At 42.7% G+C, this 18,092-nt stretch overlaps 1 protein-coding gene across 2 annotated transcripts in view; it reads right to left on the bottom strand.

The window, feature by feature from the left end:
• Nucleotides 1-18,092, bottom strand: part of LOC142467335 (bromodomain and WD repeat-containing protein 3-like) — a 48,179-nt gene that overhangs the window by 15,589 nt on the left and 14,498 nt on the right. The window contains exons 11-21 of one of the 2 annotated variants that reach the window (XM_075572893.1): nucleotides 15,623-15,769; nucleotides 14,353-14,429; nucleotides 10,497-10,662; nucleotides 8,203-8,319; nucleotides 5,797-5,904; nucleotides 4,441-4,565; nucleotides 2,858-2,940; nucleotides 2,113-2,224; nucleotides 1,538-1,599; nucleotides 910-1,065; nucleotides 209-329 (exon numbers count right to left, since the gene is read on the bottom strand). In XM_075572893.1, the coding sequence (XP_075429008.1) occupies nucleotides 209-329; nucleotides 910-1,065; nucleotides 1,538-1,599; nucleotides 2,113-2,224; nucleotides 2,858-2,940; nucleotides 4,441-4,565; nucleotides 5,797-5,904; nucleotides 8,203-8,319; nucleotides 10,497-10,662; nucleotides 14,353-14,429; nucleotides 15,623-15,769 (1,274 nt within the window). The remainder of the gene's footprint in view (nucleotides 1-208; nucleotides 330-909; nucleotides 1,066-1,537; nucleotides 1,600-2,112; nucleotides 2,225-2,857; nucleotides 2,941-4,440; nucleotides 4,566-5,796; nucleotides 5,905-8,202; nucleotides 8,320-10,496; nucleotides 10,663-14,352; nucleotides 14,430-15,622; nucleotides 15,770-18,092) is intronic. The other variant, XM_075572894.1, reaches the window with a different exon arrangement.

Here is an 18,092-nt window from a genome sequence, read left to right as displayed (position 1 = left end):
AAAAGCTACTTTTGTTCCCATAATTGCCATCTTGGAAAAGCAACAAAATCAGTTGAACAGAATTAATTTAAGTGCAGATGTCCAAAAAATAACATTACAATGTGCCTAATCGGTAAAAAGTCAAATAAAGTGTGCTCATGCATGGGACCTCTGGAAAACACCACTGAAACGCCCGAGTCTGGCCACTATACATTGAAGTAAATCGAACCTATAAAACAGGCTTTCAAGTCTCTTTCGCACGGTGCTGAAGTCTGTTGGATAAGCTACTACAGTGCAATACGAGGGATAGGCGCCAAGGTCCACGGGGCAACAGAACGGGCTGGCAAAATCTGAAACAAAACAACAAGAAAATAGGTCAATACCAATCTATAATCAGGGCATTTATGCCCTGTAAAACTCATTATACCATGAGGATGCTTTCCAGTGCTGGAGAAGATCTTAGCCCAACATACGGAGTAGGAGTCAAAATGTAAAGGCATACCCCGGTTCAAGGACACTCACTTTAAGTACACTCGCGAGTAAGGACATGCAGTGGTGTGAAAAATAAAGTACACCCTCTTAAATTCTATGGTTTTACATATCAGGACATAATAACAATCACTGTTCCTTAGCAGGTCTTAAAAATTAGGAAGCTTTACATATATGATCTGGACCCATAGCGTACGTTAATGCGGGGTATGCCTGTATTTGGTATTTATCACTAATTGCAAAGACATTAACATTCACCTACTGGTTCCTTTTCAGTAGGGCTATTAAATGGTCCTCTCCACACCTGTGCATTTGGCTACAGTCCTGCTACCATAATAATGCAGCTACCTCCCTCCCTTCCCTTCAGAAGGCGACACTTATAATGTACCTTTTTACATCGCTCAGCAAGTCCTGATGTTCTTTCAATAGACTGTTACATACCCAGAGCAAGAATTGGATCGATTCCTCGAATGACTCGCTGGCACACTTCATCTCTAGAGTCCAACCCCCATTCTCCTTCCACGGGTTTATATTGCAGAGATTCCAGTTCCTCCGCAGTAACCGGGACGCCAGCACCAACCTCGTCTGGCAAAGCTGCTGCACACACGCGCATGTAAGCCTCGCGCATTGCCTTTATCTGCACACATGCATGTAACCCCGCGCATTGCCTTTATCTGCACGCACACGCATGTAAACCTCGCAGATTGCCTTTATCTGCACACACGCAAGCCTCGCACATGGCCTTTATCTGCACACACACGAATGTAAGCCTCGCGCATTGCCTTTATCTGCACACACAAGCATGAAAGCCTCTCGCATCATCTTTATCTGCACACACACGCATGAAAGCCTCTTGCATCGTCTTTATCTGCACGCACACGCATGTAAACCTCGCAGATTGCCTTTATCTGCACACACGCAAGCCTCGCACATGGCCTTTATCTGCACACACACGAATGTAAGCCTAGCGCATTGCCTTTATCTGCACACACACGCATGAAAGCCTCTCGCATCGTCTTTATCTGCACACGTTTACCAATCGTAAGGCAAAAAACAAAAGCATATTTACTTCCATCTGGAATGGGTTCCATGTCCCACGGACTCATGTTTTCTCTCTCATTATTATCCCAGCTATTAAATAAAATAAAAAGATAAAATCAGGAAACGGACACGCCTACTGTTCACCAACATAAACTGTTACAGACTAAATTCATTTCAAATTCATACATTACACATTTAAAATTAATTTCTAACGTTAAAAGCTGCAATTGCTTATATCCTTACAGCCTCATTCATTAATCAGTAACGGGGGCAAGGACCCTTCTTAGAAATTCCCATTAGGGTTGTGGCCATCGTTAATTTAATTAGAGTCACTTTAACAGAATAGAAAACACCCCCCTCCCACCCAGCCATATCTGATTAAAGAAATGAGGAGTCATGTTGCATTTCATTTAGCTGCCTACGTGGATGCTGTGTTCTTGCTCAGTCGAGCACATGAGAAGACAGTAAGCTTCTTTTTCATATTAATGATATGATATACGCACGCACGCGCACACACACACGCGCACACACACGAGCGCACACACACACGCACGCGCACACACACACGCACGCACACACACACACGCACACACACACGCTTACTGAACACTGTAGCACTGGAAGGAACTATCCGGGTACTCCAACTGGAAAGGCTGCTGGCTCTCCACAGTCCCAAACCACCACGCATCATCTATGATACTGCGGAACCGGTCTCCTGTAATAGGGAAACCCAGAGAGCGCACTTGTGTCAGGGCTACTTTGTGTCGCTGTGAGACACAGCAAAGGGAGGCGAAGGTTGAACATATTCAGATGTTTTACATTCCTCCTTGTGAATCATACAACGGCCTCACATATACATGCAGCCATTAAGCAGAAAAACTATTCGCTTGAAATCATTGTGAAATGCAGCATCTATCCATTTGCACATGAAATAAGCCTTTTTAAAACTGTGACCCTCCTGCTAATAAAGATTTGTTCCACGAATCCTTAATTAATAACTTGTATTTGCCTATTCACCACAACAACGCTAGCAAGACTGTCTGACTGATCCCGTCAATGCACCGTCCCTGAACTCAGAGGGAACACACGCTTAGCCAGGTTCTAGAACCGCATCGCAGTGTGTGCAGGTAGTGTGGGTGGTATAGCGGTCACTGCAGGAGATTACTAAGGCATGCCCCACAATGTCTTGCAGAAGCAGAAGCAAAGCACTGTGGGAAGCGACTTGGGAAGCTCCCGCGGTCAGACAACTATACCACACGCAAACACACACAACGTGCAGTTTGGGACCCATTAAACTGCCTGGGATCTACCATTATATATTTTGTTAGGCGAATCCCTAAGCACTTACCAATTTGCCAATTTCTTTCTTTTGCTTCCTTATAGAATTGATAAAGTACAAGAAAGTCAATAACATCCGGCATATCGTGGTACCTAGGAAGAAATCCCAAAAAAAAAGGTTCACGTAACACCCACGATGAACAACCTTATAGGCAAACAATACACAAAAACATACTCGTTAAAACAGTTTGGCAGCAACATAAACTTCTAAGTTTTACTGGTTACTAGTTCGTTTTCAGCTGTAAAATGTCAAAACAAATGACTGAGTTAATAGGTAAACAGAGGAAAAACGAGTGCGTTCTGCGAGTTTGGGAGGTATTGTAGTTCAACACCCAATTTCTTTTTACATCTGAAACAAATTGTACATGTTTGGGCAGCAACACTTTCAATTAGCTTCCAGGATCGTTAATGATTGTAAACCTAACACTAACCAGACAAATACAAACCACGCTTTCTTTTTGTAGTGTGACCCTTTTCCCACCTGGTGGCAATAAGACATATAATCATGATGTATATATCATTATCATCTTCAGCCCGTGTCTCCCCACTGCTGGATGAAGCAGCCCCAATTATCTCCCCAGGTTCTGCGGTTTCAGCCTCTCTTCTCCACGTCGCTCAAACACTTTGCGGATTTCATCCTCCTGTCTTATTTTTGGTCGTCGTCTTGCTCTGTTAATCTCTCTTGGAATCTAGTGAAGTACTATCCTGGTTCCATAATAATTTAATCTTTCGATATGTCCGGCCCACCGCCATTTTAATATCTTCACCCTTGTGATGTCAAAGACTTTTGTTTGGTTTAGAAACCCTTCAATCTTTTTCCTGTCTCTTCGGGTAATACCCAGCATGCATCTCTCTCCATACTTCGAGTTGTCTGAAGCTTCTGAATTATCTTTACATTTAGGGCCCCAGTTCCACATCCATACATGAGCACAGGCAGAATACATTTTTCTTGAGACACAGTGGAAGGTTCCCTTGAAATATTGTCTTGTTTCTGCTAAACGCCTCCATCCCATCTTCATTCTCCTATTGATTTCATTCAAAAGGTTCCCAGCCATTGTTACTCACTGACCACAGTAGCTATATATATATATATATATATATATATATATATATATATATATATATAGCTCAACCCCCTTATAGCGCTGTGCTTGGGTCCAAAGAATCACATCGCGCTATAAGCGGATCGCGTTAGAAATAACGTACAATTGTATGCATTGTACAATAAAGTATTTAAGACACCAATAATCGTGCTGTAAAGTATTCCTAAATACGAAAATTGGGAGCCACGCTTGCATCGCGTTATAAGATAATTTATAAATATGAATAATGAATAAAGAGAATAATAAAAATATGGCATGGACCCCTGACACGAAAGCTACAGAAGAAACTGGAGCTGAGCACCACTAGGCTACAATAGTAGCCTCTGGTGACTGTAAACGTAACAATGAGAAAACACCGACATCAAAAGGGGTTCAATGCTGGTTTCCAATCACATTCTTAACAGCTGCATACGGTTTTGTTAGAGCCACAAAACCAGGGATTGTATTTATCGATTAGATTTTCTTTCATATTTCTTTCATTAATACTTACTTGACCGAAAAAGACTCTCCGCTCATTTTGCCAGAGGTAGGATCCAGAAAGGCCAGTTTTAAGCAGCAAAGTGTCGGCGGCCCAACTTCATATTTAATGCCCACAACCTTCAAAATTTCCTGTTCCTGGTTATTAAAAACAATGTTTAAGTAAATACGTTTTTAAAATCAGTATAAAAACATAATTTTTACATTAAGTATGACGTTATAGGCAGCACTCCAATTTTAAACCAAAAATAAGAGTACGTGAGGTGCACGGGAACAGAGGGAGGGACCCTGGAGCTTCCCAATACTAATACAGAAAATTGGTGGGTGTTCCCAGCACACAAAAAGAAAATAAATGTAGAAATAATAGTTCAACACTGTGATATATCAAAAGCCAAAATTGTATTTATAATGAAACAATTGAAAAATATATTTACAGTGACAGATACTGCATGAATACACACATCTAGGGATCAAAGTGTAAAAACTGAAGTAAGCCTAATCGGCATAAGAGGGGGGGAGGGAGGGGAGGGGAGGGAGGGGGGGGGGGGGAGGGTGGGGAGGGTGGGTGGGGGGGAGGGGAGGAAGGGTGGGAGGGGAGGGTGGGAGGGAGGGGAGGGTGGGAGGGGAGGGAGGGTGGGAGGGGAGGGAGGGTGGGAGGGGAGTGGGAAAAAGGAGAAACAAAAGAGGGGGAGAAAAAATAACAAATGGGGGGAAAAATATGCCAAAAAGGGCAAAACAAGGAGCTGATGTGGTGGAATAAGGGGGGCAACGTTTCGGGGCTGGATACCCCTTCCTCAGGCCCGTTCCCACGGATCCTCAAAAGAGGAACATGTGGTACTTCCCTTTAGCCCAAACCACAAGGGTCTCCCACCGTAAAAATAATGGAATCTCTACGCCAGGTGGATCTACCAAGATGTACTGTACTCCCAAAACAGGGAGATCACTGCTATGAGAACAACCTCTGAAGAAAGAAGTCACAATGCTAGAAAGCACTCCAACGTATGGCCTCTTAGGTAAACACTAACCTTATATTCAGATGACCCAATAGTAAGCAATAAGTTCAGGGTAAAACTCCTAATTTTGCATAATTTTTACATTGTACGTAGTAAATGCAAATAAAAACTTCCATTAAAATGAAAATAACTATGGAATATTTTTACAGGAAATATTTAGTATGAGTATGTGAAATTAAATTCTTTAATAGCAGACATTTATTCTGCTTTGCAGTAAGCTAAAAAGGTCCCTATGATATAAAAAAAGGTTATATGTTCATGGATTTCATAAAGCACTTAATGTTCCGACAAAGATGAATAAGAAAATATAAATACTGTAATATAATAATATATAATGTGAAAGAAACATGAATTACCCTGAGTTCCATTTTGTTCCATGGCTGTTTTTGGATGTTAATACTGTAAATTTTAACCTTCTTCACTGCTCGAACATAGGCTTCATGCCCTTGTCTAAAATAAATAACCTATACAGGAAAATAAAAACCACACAAACAGTAATCAAGTTCTCAATACGCAGTACTAAAAAACAAAGAAAAAAACGCTCTAGCACTACTACTAATAAAGTTACTGTCCTGTATTTACTACTCCGCACAAATAATAAGATTATATGTTCTTAGTACACCTATTTCATGCCTCTTCGGTCTACTAGTTCCTGCAATAGCAGCTTTTAGAACAGTGGCTTCTTACAATCCCCAAAGGTAGAGCAAGTAGGGCTGCGCTTATAGTGCCTTGCGACGGCAATGCGACGTCGCTCCAAAACAAATCTATTGACTCCGTCGCAAGCGCGTATAGTAAGCGCGACGGGACGACCAAATATTTTGCAGCCGGGTCAATTTGATTTTTTAGAGACAGTCGCCACATGTGACTGTCTCTAAACCAGAGACCGCGGCCCGCCCCCTTCGTGACGTCACTTGACCTTGTCGCCAGCGACGTCGCTTAAAACGCAAGTTTAACTTTCGCTAGTGGCGACGGGTGATGTCATCGGTCGCGTCACCGGCACTATAAACGCGGCCTAAGTGTCGCATATTCCAAACTACCTGTAAATGTTTTGAATTAGAAAACCAAGAGGTTTTCATATTTATTCAATCATGGTAACCAACCTTAACCCGTTTTGCCAAAGGAGTCAGGAATGTGTTGAAACGCAACATGTTGCAGGCGCTTGGTACAGCAAATGATGCAAACCGATACAGAGATAGCACCGGCAGGTGCCTTATGGTAGAAGACGGCTTGTACGGTAGATATGGCCCTGAATCTGTCAATGAAGCCCTCGAGTGCTGACTGATGTAAGGGTCACTGACCTACAGGTCCCGAGGTGATTCTTCCTAAACAGTTACGTCAGGAGAAGGCCTCTTTAGCATCTCGCTCACCTTTGAAAGGTTACAGAGGGATGTCTCTCTCCTTTTAAAACTTAAAGGGGCAAGGGATATCAGCCTTTAGATACTGGGTCAGGGAAGTGTGGTAAAATCCCAGAATTCCCGTGTGTGTGTTCGAATGAAGGATTGATACAAGTTAATATTCACTTCATTCAACCTTTAATATATATATATATATTTTTTTTTTTTTTTTTACATTTATGATTTTAGCCTAAGATTATTGTTATTGAGGTTTGAAGACAGCAAGGACAAGGGGTGCAGCTATAGCTCGGGGGCCCGCTCTTCCCCCCGTCATTGGCCCCTCTGTCTCTCTTCAGATGGACAGGCAGGGGAGATGGTGTGCGGCGGCTGCCCCCAGCATTAAACAGAAGCCGGCAGAGGAATCAGCACTTGTTACAGAGCTGATGGTGATGAGGAGGAGGTGGAGAGATTATGGTTATAAGGAGGATTGGGAGATGATGGTGATGAGTAGGAGATATTATGGGGAGGGGGAGAGATGAGGAGGACGGGGAGATATGAGGAGGAGGGGGAGAGTTGATGAGGGGATGGGGGGGAGATGATCAGGAGGGGAGAGATGAGGAGGTGGGGGAGAGATGAGGCAGAGAGATGATGGGGAGGGATGATGAGGAGGGGGAGAGCTGATGGTGATGAGGAGGGGGAGAGATGATGAGGAGGAGTGGGGAGAGATGAGGAGGTGGGAGGAGAGATGATGAGGAGGAGGGGGGGAGAGATGATGAGGAGGAGGGGGGGAGACATGATGAGGAGGAGGGGAGAGATGATGAGGAGGGGAGAGATGAGGAGGAGGGGGGAGATGAGGAGGAGGAGGGGGAGAGATGAGGAGGAGGAGGGGGAGAGATGAGGAGGGGGAGAGATGAGGAGGGGGAGAGATGAGGAGGGGGAGAGATGATGTGGGATGATGATGAGATGGGATGGGGAGACATGAAGAGGGATGATGAGAAAGATCAGAGAGGGAGAAACAAATTGCAGTCTGTATTGATATTAATGGGGCCCTGCAATTTTTTTTGCCCGTGGGCCCACGCATGTCTAGCTACGTCACTGGCAAGGACCGAAAAACCCCAAAGTGTCTTCAGCAAACACCCTCAGCACTCAAAGGGTTCAACATGCAACGAAACGATCACGTGCTAGATTCTGAATGCACAACTCCCTGAGGAAGGGTCGGTGCCCCCGAAACGTTGTGATACTTGCACAATGATCTGAAGGAACCTTCTATGCTTTACTGCGCCATGCGGTTGCTATTTCGGGAGTACGTTTCTTTGTACATGTATGGGAGTGTTGGAACCGGAACCAGCGCCGGGGAGGAAAGAGAAGGGGGTGCCAGTATAACAGTGCACCACGCACTGTATATTCTGAATACAATATACAGTATACCTCATCTCCCATCTGTGGGACAAAGGGGGAACGCCGTGGTATGGTGTCCAGGATCCATGGGGGAGGAATCCATTCTTCAGTTGGTTCTCCGTCCATAGAGAGAAGCTCACTAGGTTTCTTAAATAAAGAGCAGAACGTCAGATCAGAACCATTCAACCAGAAAGAGTTGATACTCGTTATACATATAGTCGTACCTTGCAGACACCTCAAAGCCATTTTAGGCAAGAAAAGGAAATATCATTCATGTGTAACACTAAATACTCAGAAATGTGTTACTTTACCAGTGCATGACAAAAAACAGCCACATTGATCAGGAGTAAGGCTCACGGTTACCAATATATTTTGACAGGTTGATAAATACCTATCTGATTTGATGCATTACAAACACTGACACACAAAACACAAAGGACGCTTAAAGTTCCAGGTTAGAGTCTTCTACAATCGCAAATGTCAGCCCAGCGCTGCTCTTTTATTTATGTTTGGAGCCGGCGGGTCCCCTGGAGCGGAGCTGCTCTACCTTTAGCTCCAGGAACCTCCCGGTTACGGAGATACTTGTCGGTGAAGTTACCGGTTTTATATCTCCAACCAAGGGGGAAAAATTCGCCAGCCAAACGCGCGGGTCCCGCGGGCCAATAAGAAGCCGCAACGACACAGTTTGCAGCTCCCTATTGGTCCGCCGTTTAAATAATCTTTATAAACCAAGAAATAACACTGGTAATTTTCCCAGTAAGTATCTCAGGGACAGTGTGTACCCCGGGGAAGAAGGGTTACCGGTTTACACCTTTCGGTATTATGGGGAAAGGGGAATATTTATTTATACTCTGAAAGGAAAAAACATCCTACTTGGGTGATCAAACATTTGACACCTTTTCAGATTAGAGACCTTAGATTGTAAGGTCTTTGGGGCAGGGTCTCCAGGTGCCTTATGTTATTTACAAAAGAAAACTTATCAAAATGTGGCGCTCTAAATAATCAAATGTTTACCAGTGGTAATAGTGTAAAAAATAAAATTAATAATACACAGTGATACTCATACAATTCTCTAAGTCCACGCGCATGCGCAGTGCACTCTCTCTATGCTGATCAACGCCACGCAACCCTAGAAGCCACAATAACGCTCGGTTTTTCACACCAACTTGACATCCTGATGGCTGAATGTGCAGCCACTTATCTGGCTCGTTTATTTAGCGTTTTTGAAGGTTAATGTGGTTAATTTTGGATACTGGCACACTGCGCATGCGCAACAGCTGGGAATCATCAATTTCACAATCAAGGTACTGTTTGGGTATAAAAGGGCTCAGTCCTCCTTCCCCCAGTAAATTTGTCCCTGAAGAAGCTTCTTTGCTGGAGGGAAACGCGCGTTGGACGCACAATGTTGTCAGTCGCCTACTTGGAGCTGTTTTAATGTAGTGCTTTGTAGTCTCCTGGTTCTATCTATGTAGACCCTACTAGCTGGTTATTTTCACCAACAGTCAGTGAGCTTGCCTTCCTGCTGTACATGACATGTGTTTACTTGGAGCTTGTTTGCTGGGCAACTCACTGGTATTGATGCTGTGAGTGCAAGCTTTACTATGCTGTGAATTACTCTCCACCACTCTCATATTATTAGCAGCATTACCTTAATAAGTGGATGGTTATATACCATTAATTATTACTCCAAGTGCCCAGTGGCTCATATAGTTAAGCAGGACTGCTGGATTTTACTCACTGAGCAGGCTATATTTATATAGATTTTTACATACTTACCTCTTGGTCTCATAGGTGCTCCAGAGGGGTTTACACCCTGACTTACAGCATCCTTTGTCCTTTAATCTCAACAACACTGAGTTGTTTAATTGGGATTATTCAAACATATACTCACTGACACGGATGCTTGGTATTGTCAATTTAATTTATTTTTAAATTCACATCACACGACGTTTTGGTAATATATGTTTTAAGTAAATCTATTAAAAGTTAAATTTTATACAATGTAGGAGTGCATTATAGTGAATTCTTTTAGGAGGCACATCCAATTTGTGTTCTCCCCCCCCCCCTTTTTCTGATTCACTTTTCAGTTCACAGTTTGCACCCACATCTTTGATTACCATAATAATTGACCCATTACTTTATTCAATTGGTGTGGTTTTGTGATCACTCCCTAACCCTCGTGTTTTCTCCTTGTACTGTCCCTGAATATATTTGTATACAGTTATCATATCCCCTCCCATCCCATTGTAACTTTGTGAAGCGTTGCGTACGCTGCTGGCGCTGTATAACTACAATCATACATACGCGTGTGAAACACTCCTTACCTTTCTTTTGCTTTGCTTGCGTTTCCTTTGCTTCTCGACCTCTTTGCCATTCTCCTCCTCAGAACTGCTGCAGAGTTTTCGTGCTGTCTGCCTTGTTTGCCTTTTGGGCGGCTGGAGATTGATCCCGGCATCGGCGGTCCAGTCTGAATACTCACTTGACGAGTCACTGAAACGTAAAAATCAACCAGTAAATAACAGTATCTGCTGTAAGTGCACCACGTCACCGGCACATAACAGAGGCTCCGAGATGGGACAAGCAGGACATTGGATCCATTGCTCATCTGGGTTACATACTTCTGAGGAAGCGTAGGCAATGCATTATTCTGCGAAGCCATCTTCACCTTGTTTAGGAAGAGTTTAGCTCCCATCAAACTGATGGAGCATAAATCTTCCCAAGAAAGGGAAAGGACTTCATGGTATATTTAATAGGGTCCTAAATGCTTGGAATTTAATCTGATTATAGAGAGAAATATTAAGTACATTCCCAACACTGCACAATATCACTTCACTATTAAAAAAATAACCTATGGAGACGCCCATATTCTCCCTGACAGTATATATATCTGGCTGTATTCTCCCTGACAGTATACATATCTGGCTGTATTCTCCCTGACAGTATACATATCTGGCTGTATTCTCCCTGACAGTATACATATCTGGCTGTATTCTCCCTGACAGTATAGATATCTGGCTGTATTCTCCCTGACAGTATACATATCTGGCTGTATTCTCCCTGACAGTATACATATCTGGCTGTATTCTCCCTGACAGTATAGATATCTGGCCGTATTCTCCCTGACAGTATATACATATCTGGCCGTATTCTCCCTGACAGTATACATATCTGGCCGTATTCTCCCTGACAGTATACATATCTGGCCGTATTCTCCCTGACAGTATACATATCTGGCCGTATTCTCCCTGACAGTATACATATCTGGCCGTATTCTCCCTGACAGTATACATATCTGGCTGTATTCTCCCTGACAGTATACATATCTGGCCGTATTCTCCCTGACAGTATATACATATCTGGCTGTATTCTCCCTGACAGTATATACATATCTGGCTGTATTCTCCCTGACAGTATACATATCTGGCTGTATTCTCCCTGACAGTATACATATCTGGCCGTATTCTCCCTGACAGTATACATATCTGGCTGTATTCTCCCTGACAGTATATATATCTGGCTGCATTCTCCCTGACAGTATACATATCTGGCTGTATTCTCCCTGACAGTATACATATCTGGCTGTATTCTCCCTGACAGTATACATATCTGGCTGTATTCTCCCTGACAGTATATACATATCTGGCCGTATTCTCCCTGACAGTATACATATCTGGCTGTATTCTCCCTGACAGTATACATATCTGGCTGTATTCTCCCTGACAGTATATACATATCTGGCCGTATTCTCCCTGACAGTATATACATATCTGGCTGCATTCTCCCTGACAGTATACATATCTGGCTGTATTCTCCCTGACAGTATACATATCTGGCTGTATTCTCCCTGACAGTATACATATCTGGCTGTATTCTCCCTGACAGTATACATATCTGGCCGTATTCTCCCTGACAGTATATACATATCTGGCCGTATTCTCCCTGACAGTATATACATATCTGGCCGTATTCTCCCTGACAGTATACATATCTGGCTGTATTCTCCCTGACAGTATATACATATCTGGCCGTATTCTCCCTGACAGTATATACATATCTGGCCGTATTCTCCCTGACAGTATATACATATCTGGCTGTATTCTCCCTGACAGTATACATATCTGGCTGTATTCTCCCTGACAGTATACATATCTGGCTGTATTCTCCCTGACAGTATATACATATCTGGCTGTATTCTCCCTGACAGTATACATATCTGGCTGTATTCTCCCTGACAGTATACATATCTGGCTGTATTCTCCCTGACAGTATATACATATCTGGCCGTATTCTCCCTGACAGTATACATATCTGGCTGTATTCTCCCTGACAGTATACATATCTGGCCGTATTCTCCCTGACAGTATACATATCTGGCTGTATTCTCCCTGACAGTATATACATATCTGGCTGTATTCTCCCTGACAGTATACATATCTGGCTGTATTCTCCCTGACAGTATACATATCTGGCTGTATTCTCCCTGACAGTATACATATCTGGCTGTATTCTCCCTGACAGTATACATATCTGGCTGTATTCTCCCTGACAGTATATACATATCTGGCTGTATTCTCCCTGACAGTATACATATCTGGCTGTATTCTCCCCGACAGTATACATATCTGGCTGTATTCTCCCTGACAGTATACATATCTGGCTGTATTCTCCCTGACAGTATACATATCTGGCTGTATTCTCCCTGACAGTATACATATCTGGCTGTATTCTCCCCGACAGTATACATATCTGGCTGTATTCTCCCTGACAGTATACATATCTGGCCGTATTCTCCCTGACAGTATACATATCTGGCCGTATTCTCCCTGACAGTATACATATCTGGCCGTATTCTCCCTGACAGTATACATATCTGGCCGTATTCTCCCTGACAGTATATACATATCTGGCTGTATTCTCCCTGACAGTATACATATCTGGCTGTATTCTCCCTGACAGTATATACATATCTGGCTGCATTCTCCCTGACAGTATACATATCTGGCCGTATTCTCCCTGACAGTATACATATCTGGCTGTATTCTCCCTGACAGTATATACATATCTGGCTGTATTCTCCCTGACAGTATACATATCTGGCTGTATTCTCCCTGACAGTATACATATCTGGCTGTATTCTCCCTGACAGTATACATATCTGGCTGTATTCTCCCTGACAGTATACATATCTGGCTGTATTCTCCCTGACAGTATATACATATCTGGCTGTATTCTCCCTGACAGTATACATATCTGGCTGTATTCTCCCCGACAGTATACATATCTGGCTGTATTCTCCCTGACAGTATACATATCTGGCTGTATTCTCCCTGCCAGTATACATATCTGGCTGTATTCTCCCTGACAGTATACATATCTGGCCGTATTCTCCCTGACAGTATACATATCTGGCCGTATTCTCCCTGACAGTATACATATCTGGCCGTATTCTCCCTGACAGTATACATATCTGGCCGTATTCTCCCTGACAGTATACATATCTGGCCGTATTCTCCCTGACAGTATACATATCTGGCCGTATTCTCCCTGACAGTATATACATATCTGGCTGTATTCTCCCTGACAGTATACATATCTGGCTGTATTCTCCCTGACAGTATATACATATCTGGCTGTATTCTCCCTGACAGTATACATATCTGGCTGTATTCTCCCTGACAGTATATACATATCTGGCCGTATTCTCCCTGACAGTATATACATATCTGGCTGTATTCTCCCTGACAGTATATACATATCTGGCTGTATTCTCCCTGACAGTATACATATCTGGCTGTATTCTCCCTGACAGTATATACATATCTGGCCGTATTCTCCCTGACAGTATATACATATCTGGCTGTATTCTCCCTGACAGTATACATATCTGGCTGTATTCTCCCTGACAGTATACATATCTGGCTGTATTCTCCCTGACAGTATACATATCTGGCTGTATTCTCCGACAGTATACATATCTGGCTGTATTCTCCGACAGTATATACATATCTGGCCGTATTCTCCCTGACAGTATATACATATCTGGCTGTATTCTCCCTGACAGTATATACATATCTGGCCGTATTCTCCCTGACAGTATATACATATCTGGCCGCATTCTCCCTATTTATGCAAGATGGCTATTTATCCCCAATATGACGATGAGAACGGAGAAGCCAGCACCTAGATGAGCTCTCGGTCTGCCACGCAACCACCGTGTCCTCTGCAGAAGCATCGCTCGGCCCGTCCGGTTCATCCTCCTGGAGCAAAACAATTGTGATGAGAAACCGGCTTCACCACGAACAAATGGGAATTAGGTGCCAAAACGGAGAAGCTAATTTAACAGCCAGAAGTACGTTTATTCCCAAAATGAAGACCAATCGCTGCTCACAGGCCCATCGTGGGGGAGAAATATGAAAATATTTTTTTTTAACCCTTTTGCTGCCAAAAGGCACAATGTGACACAACTTCAATAGAACGTCAAAAATGCGCTCTGAAGGTAATTACAGCTCAACCCCCTTATAACGCTGTTCTTGGGATCCAAAGAATCACATCGCGCTATAAGCGGATCGCATTAGAAATAATATACAATTGTATGCATTGTACAATAAAGTATTTAAGATACCAAAAATTGTGTTGTAAAGTATTCATAAATACGAAAATTGGGAGCCACGCTTACATCGCGTTATAAGCGGATTCGCGTTGTAACGGATCGCGTTATAATGGGGTTGAGCTGTAGTAATATGAATTAAAATATGGTTACAAATATTAGTAGAAAACTTTCACAATTAGTCCTTAGGAATGAATACAAATGCGGTTAGTGGTGCAGCTTGTCTTCCTGTAGGATCATCTCCTTCTTGACATTCAGTGGTGCATATCTGGTACAGAAACACACACACACACACTATTTTGTTTAGTCAGCAAAAATAAAGAATTAATTAAATGCTCTCACAAAGTAAAAAGTTATGGTATCAGAATTGATCCTCTGTGGTGATGCCGACTAGGTCAATTCCACGGACGGTGCCTGGTGAGTAATTGGTTCCAATCCATATCACAGCCTCCACTTCCTGTTGGTGATGTCACTTCCTGGCTGCTCACAGCCTTCCCTAGGCGTTTCGCCAAGGGCTGTCCTTACTTTCTCAGGGTTCAGTTTTGATGCCATAAGAAACTACTTACACTGAGTGCATTTCATGATCTGTTTATTTTTGTTGAATATGAAATGATGCATGCGTGTGCGTGTGAGTGTGTGTGTGTGTGTGTGTACCTCTGTACCATAGATACACCAAAGAGGCAGCACAATGTGTTGGCAGCAAAAAGCTGAAAAAAACAATGTATGATTATATAGCCCGTTGAAGATTTATTGAGATACTGCTAATAATACCTACTTACTGTGTTAACATTTCTGTACCTCTAACAGTCATTTGGCTGGAGGAGACTTTCATCTCTGTCTTACCTCTGGGGAGCTTTGGGACTCTTCCCCATTTGTACTTGGGACGGGAGCCTGTGGATTATGCTCAATAGTAGAACGAGTCTGGTAGGCATGTTGGCGTTTACGCCGTGTCTGTCTCAGGGAACGCCCAGTGCAGGCTTGATGTTCATTCTGAAAGCAGAAGGCACACAATTTAAAATGATCTGATAAAACATAATGAGGAAATACAGAAACGTGAGGCAGCAGATCCTCAAGAACGTTAGGAACAGACAATTCACTCTGACCGTAAGGCTGAGTTTATAGTGCCGGCGACGCGACCGATGACGTCACCCGTTGCCACTGGCGAAAGTGGAACTTTAGTTTTGAGCGACGTCGCAGGCGACAAGGCCAGTGACGTCACGAAGGGAAGGCAGAGTGCAATAGGCTCCCTGTGATTGGTTTAGAGTCACATGCGGCGACTGTCTCTAAAAAAAAATCAAATAACACTCACTACAAAATTTCTGGTCGCAACGTCACCGTCGCGCATACTATAAGCACATGAGTTGGATTCAATGTATTTGTTTTGGAACGACGTCACAAGGCACTATAAGCGCAGCCTTAAGGTTCATCCCGTCGTCCTAGAATACAAAGAACTATGCCTGTTATACTGTATAATTATGTCTTAAAAATACAAGAGTTGTTTTTTATGACCTGTTAAACCCTTGACCAGGCCTAGTGTATAGGACTGATTATATATTGATAAGGACATCTGTTGTTTTTTTTTACGGAAAGATTGAAATATGGCTTCCCTGACACAAGTATAAGCAAGACCCTTTTAAATGCACCTTGAAAGATATTTTTTGGATGGTCCTGCAAAGTATGAGAGGTCATGGCAATGAAGGTATTCCAAAAAGAGTAACTTTATTAAATATGCAGATCATGGGCCTGGCGGCAATTTGCAAGAATAACAAATAGATATGCGTAACCGTTGTGATTAAACAAATCAAATTATGCCAAACATTTCATGACTAAGGCGGTGCCAAAGACAGATAGCTGTTTCTCCTGCAAAATAGACATTAGGTGGTCATATATATTTTATGCGGAGGCGTGTATGTGGAGCGCACAGAATTTCACTCACTAAATTAGTTTTGAAAATACGTAGTGCCCTGAGTTACCTTACTCTACTGATTCTGGATTAGAGACAGGTATTCCCTGAACCAGGAGCACCGGTAATAGTATGTATTTAGATTTTTATGGTGTGCAGCTTAGATCTCTATATTGAGTGCACAGACACAACAGTGAAGATGGCGTGTGTCTATGTATTATAGAAACAAAGTTATGAAGCCTTTTAGATATTGATACAAACTTTAAAGATTCAACATGAAGTTTTGTTTCTTTTAAGGTGTAAATGTCAGCCAGAGCCGACTGATGACAGGGGTGGGTTTATGATGTTTTCAATTGGAGAAGAATGGTATATAAGTCTTGCAAGGGAGTTATTCAACAGAGGAATTCAACTGAGGTGTGTTTTGGGATCAAACGCATTCATTCTCATCTTTTCTACGCCAGTGACCTCTCTGGGAAGAACCTATGACACGTGATATTATTTATTTATTTCTAAAATGTTTTACCAGGAAGTAATACATTGAGAGTTACCTCTCGTTTTCAAGTATGTCATGTGCACAGAGTTACGACAAATGGTTACAAATACAGTTACATAAAAGTGAGCGGGGTATACATTATGTACAAGACATTGCATGCACAGTTAAAGAAAATATATATTATGGGCGTATAAAACAGTTACAGACCAGATAAAAATGTGAGACAGCCTTAGATTTGAAAGAACTTAAACTGGTGCTGTATGTGAGAGTCTCTGGTAGGTTGTTCTAGTTTTGGGGTGCACGGAAGGAGGAGGAGGAACGTCCGGATACTTTGTTGAGCCTTGGGACCATGAACAGTCTTTTGGAGTCAGATCTCAGGTGATAAGTGCTGCATGTGGTAGAGGTGAGGAGCTTGTTCAGATAGTTGAGTAGCTTGCCCAGAAAGTATTTAAAGGCAAGACAGGAAAGGTGAACTTTGCGCCTAGACTCTAGTGATGACCAATCTAGTTCTTTAAGCATTTCGCAGTGATGTGTGTTGTAGTTGCATTGGAGAACAAAACCACAAATTGAATTGTAGAGGGTGTCAAGTTTGCTAAGGTGGGTTTGAGGTGCCGAGCCATATACTATGTCTCCATAGTCAATAATTGGCATTAGCATCTGCTGTGCGATACGCTTTCTGACCAGGAGACTTATGGAGGATTTGTTCCTGTAAAGTACCCCTAGTTTGGCATAGGTCTTGGTTGTCAGGGTATCAATGTGCATTCCGAATGTTAAGTGGGAGTCAAACAATAAGCCCAGGCATTTAAAACTAGTGACAGGGGTTAGGGTGGTGTTAGCGTTGGTTCTAATCAGGAGCTCAGTCGCTGGAAGCTTTAAAAATGTAGACTTGGTCCCAAATACCATTGTTAGTCTTGTCA

The sequence above is a fragment of the Ascaphus truei genome, chromosome 16 (assembly GCF_040206685.1).
Source record: "Ascaphus truei isolate aAscTru1 chromosome 16, aAscTru1.hap1, whole genome shotgun sequence".
Taxonomy (NCBI): domain Eukaryota; kingdom Metazoa; phylum Chordata; class Amphibia; order Anura; family Ascaphidae; genus Ascaphus; species Ascaphus truei.
This window is presented reverse-complemented; position numbering and strand designations above follow the sequence as displayed.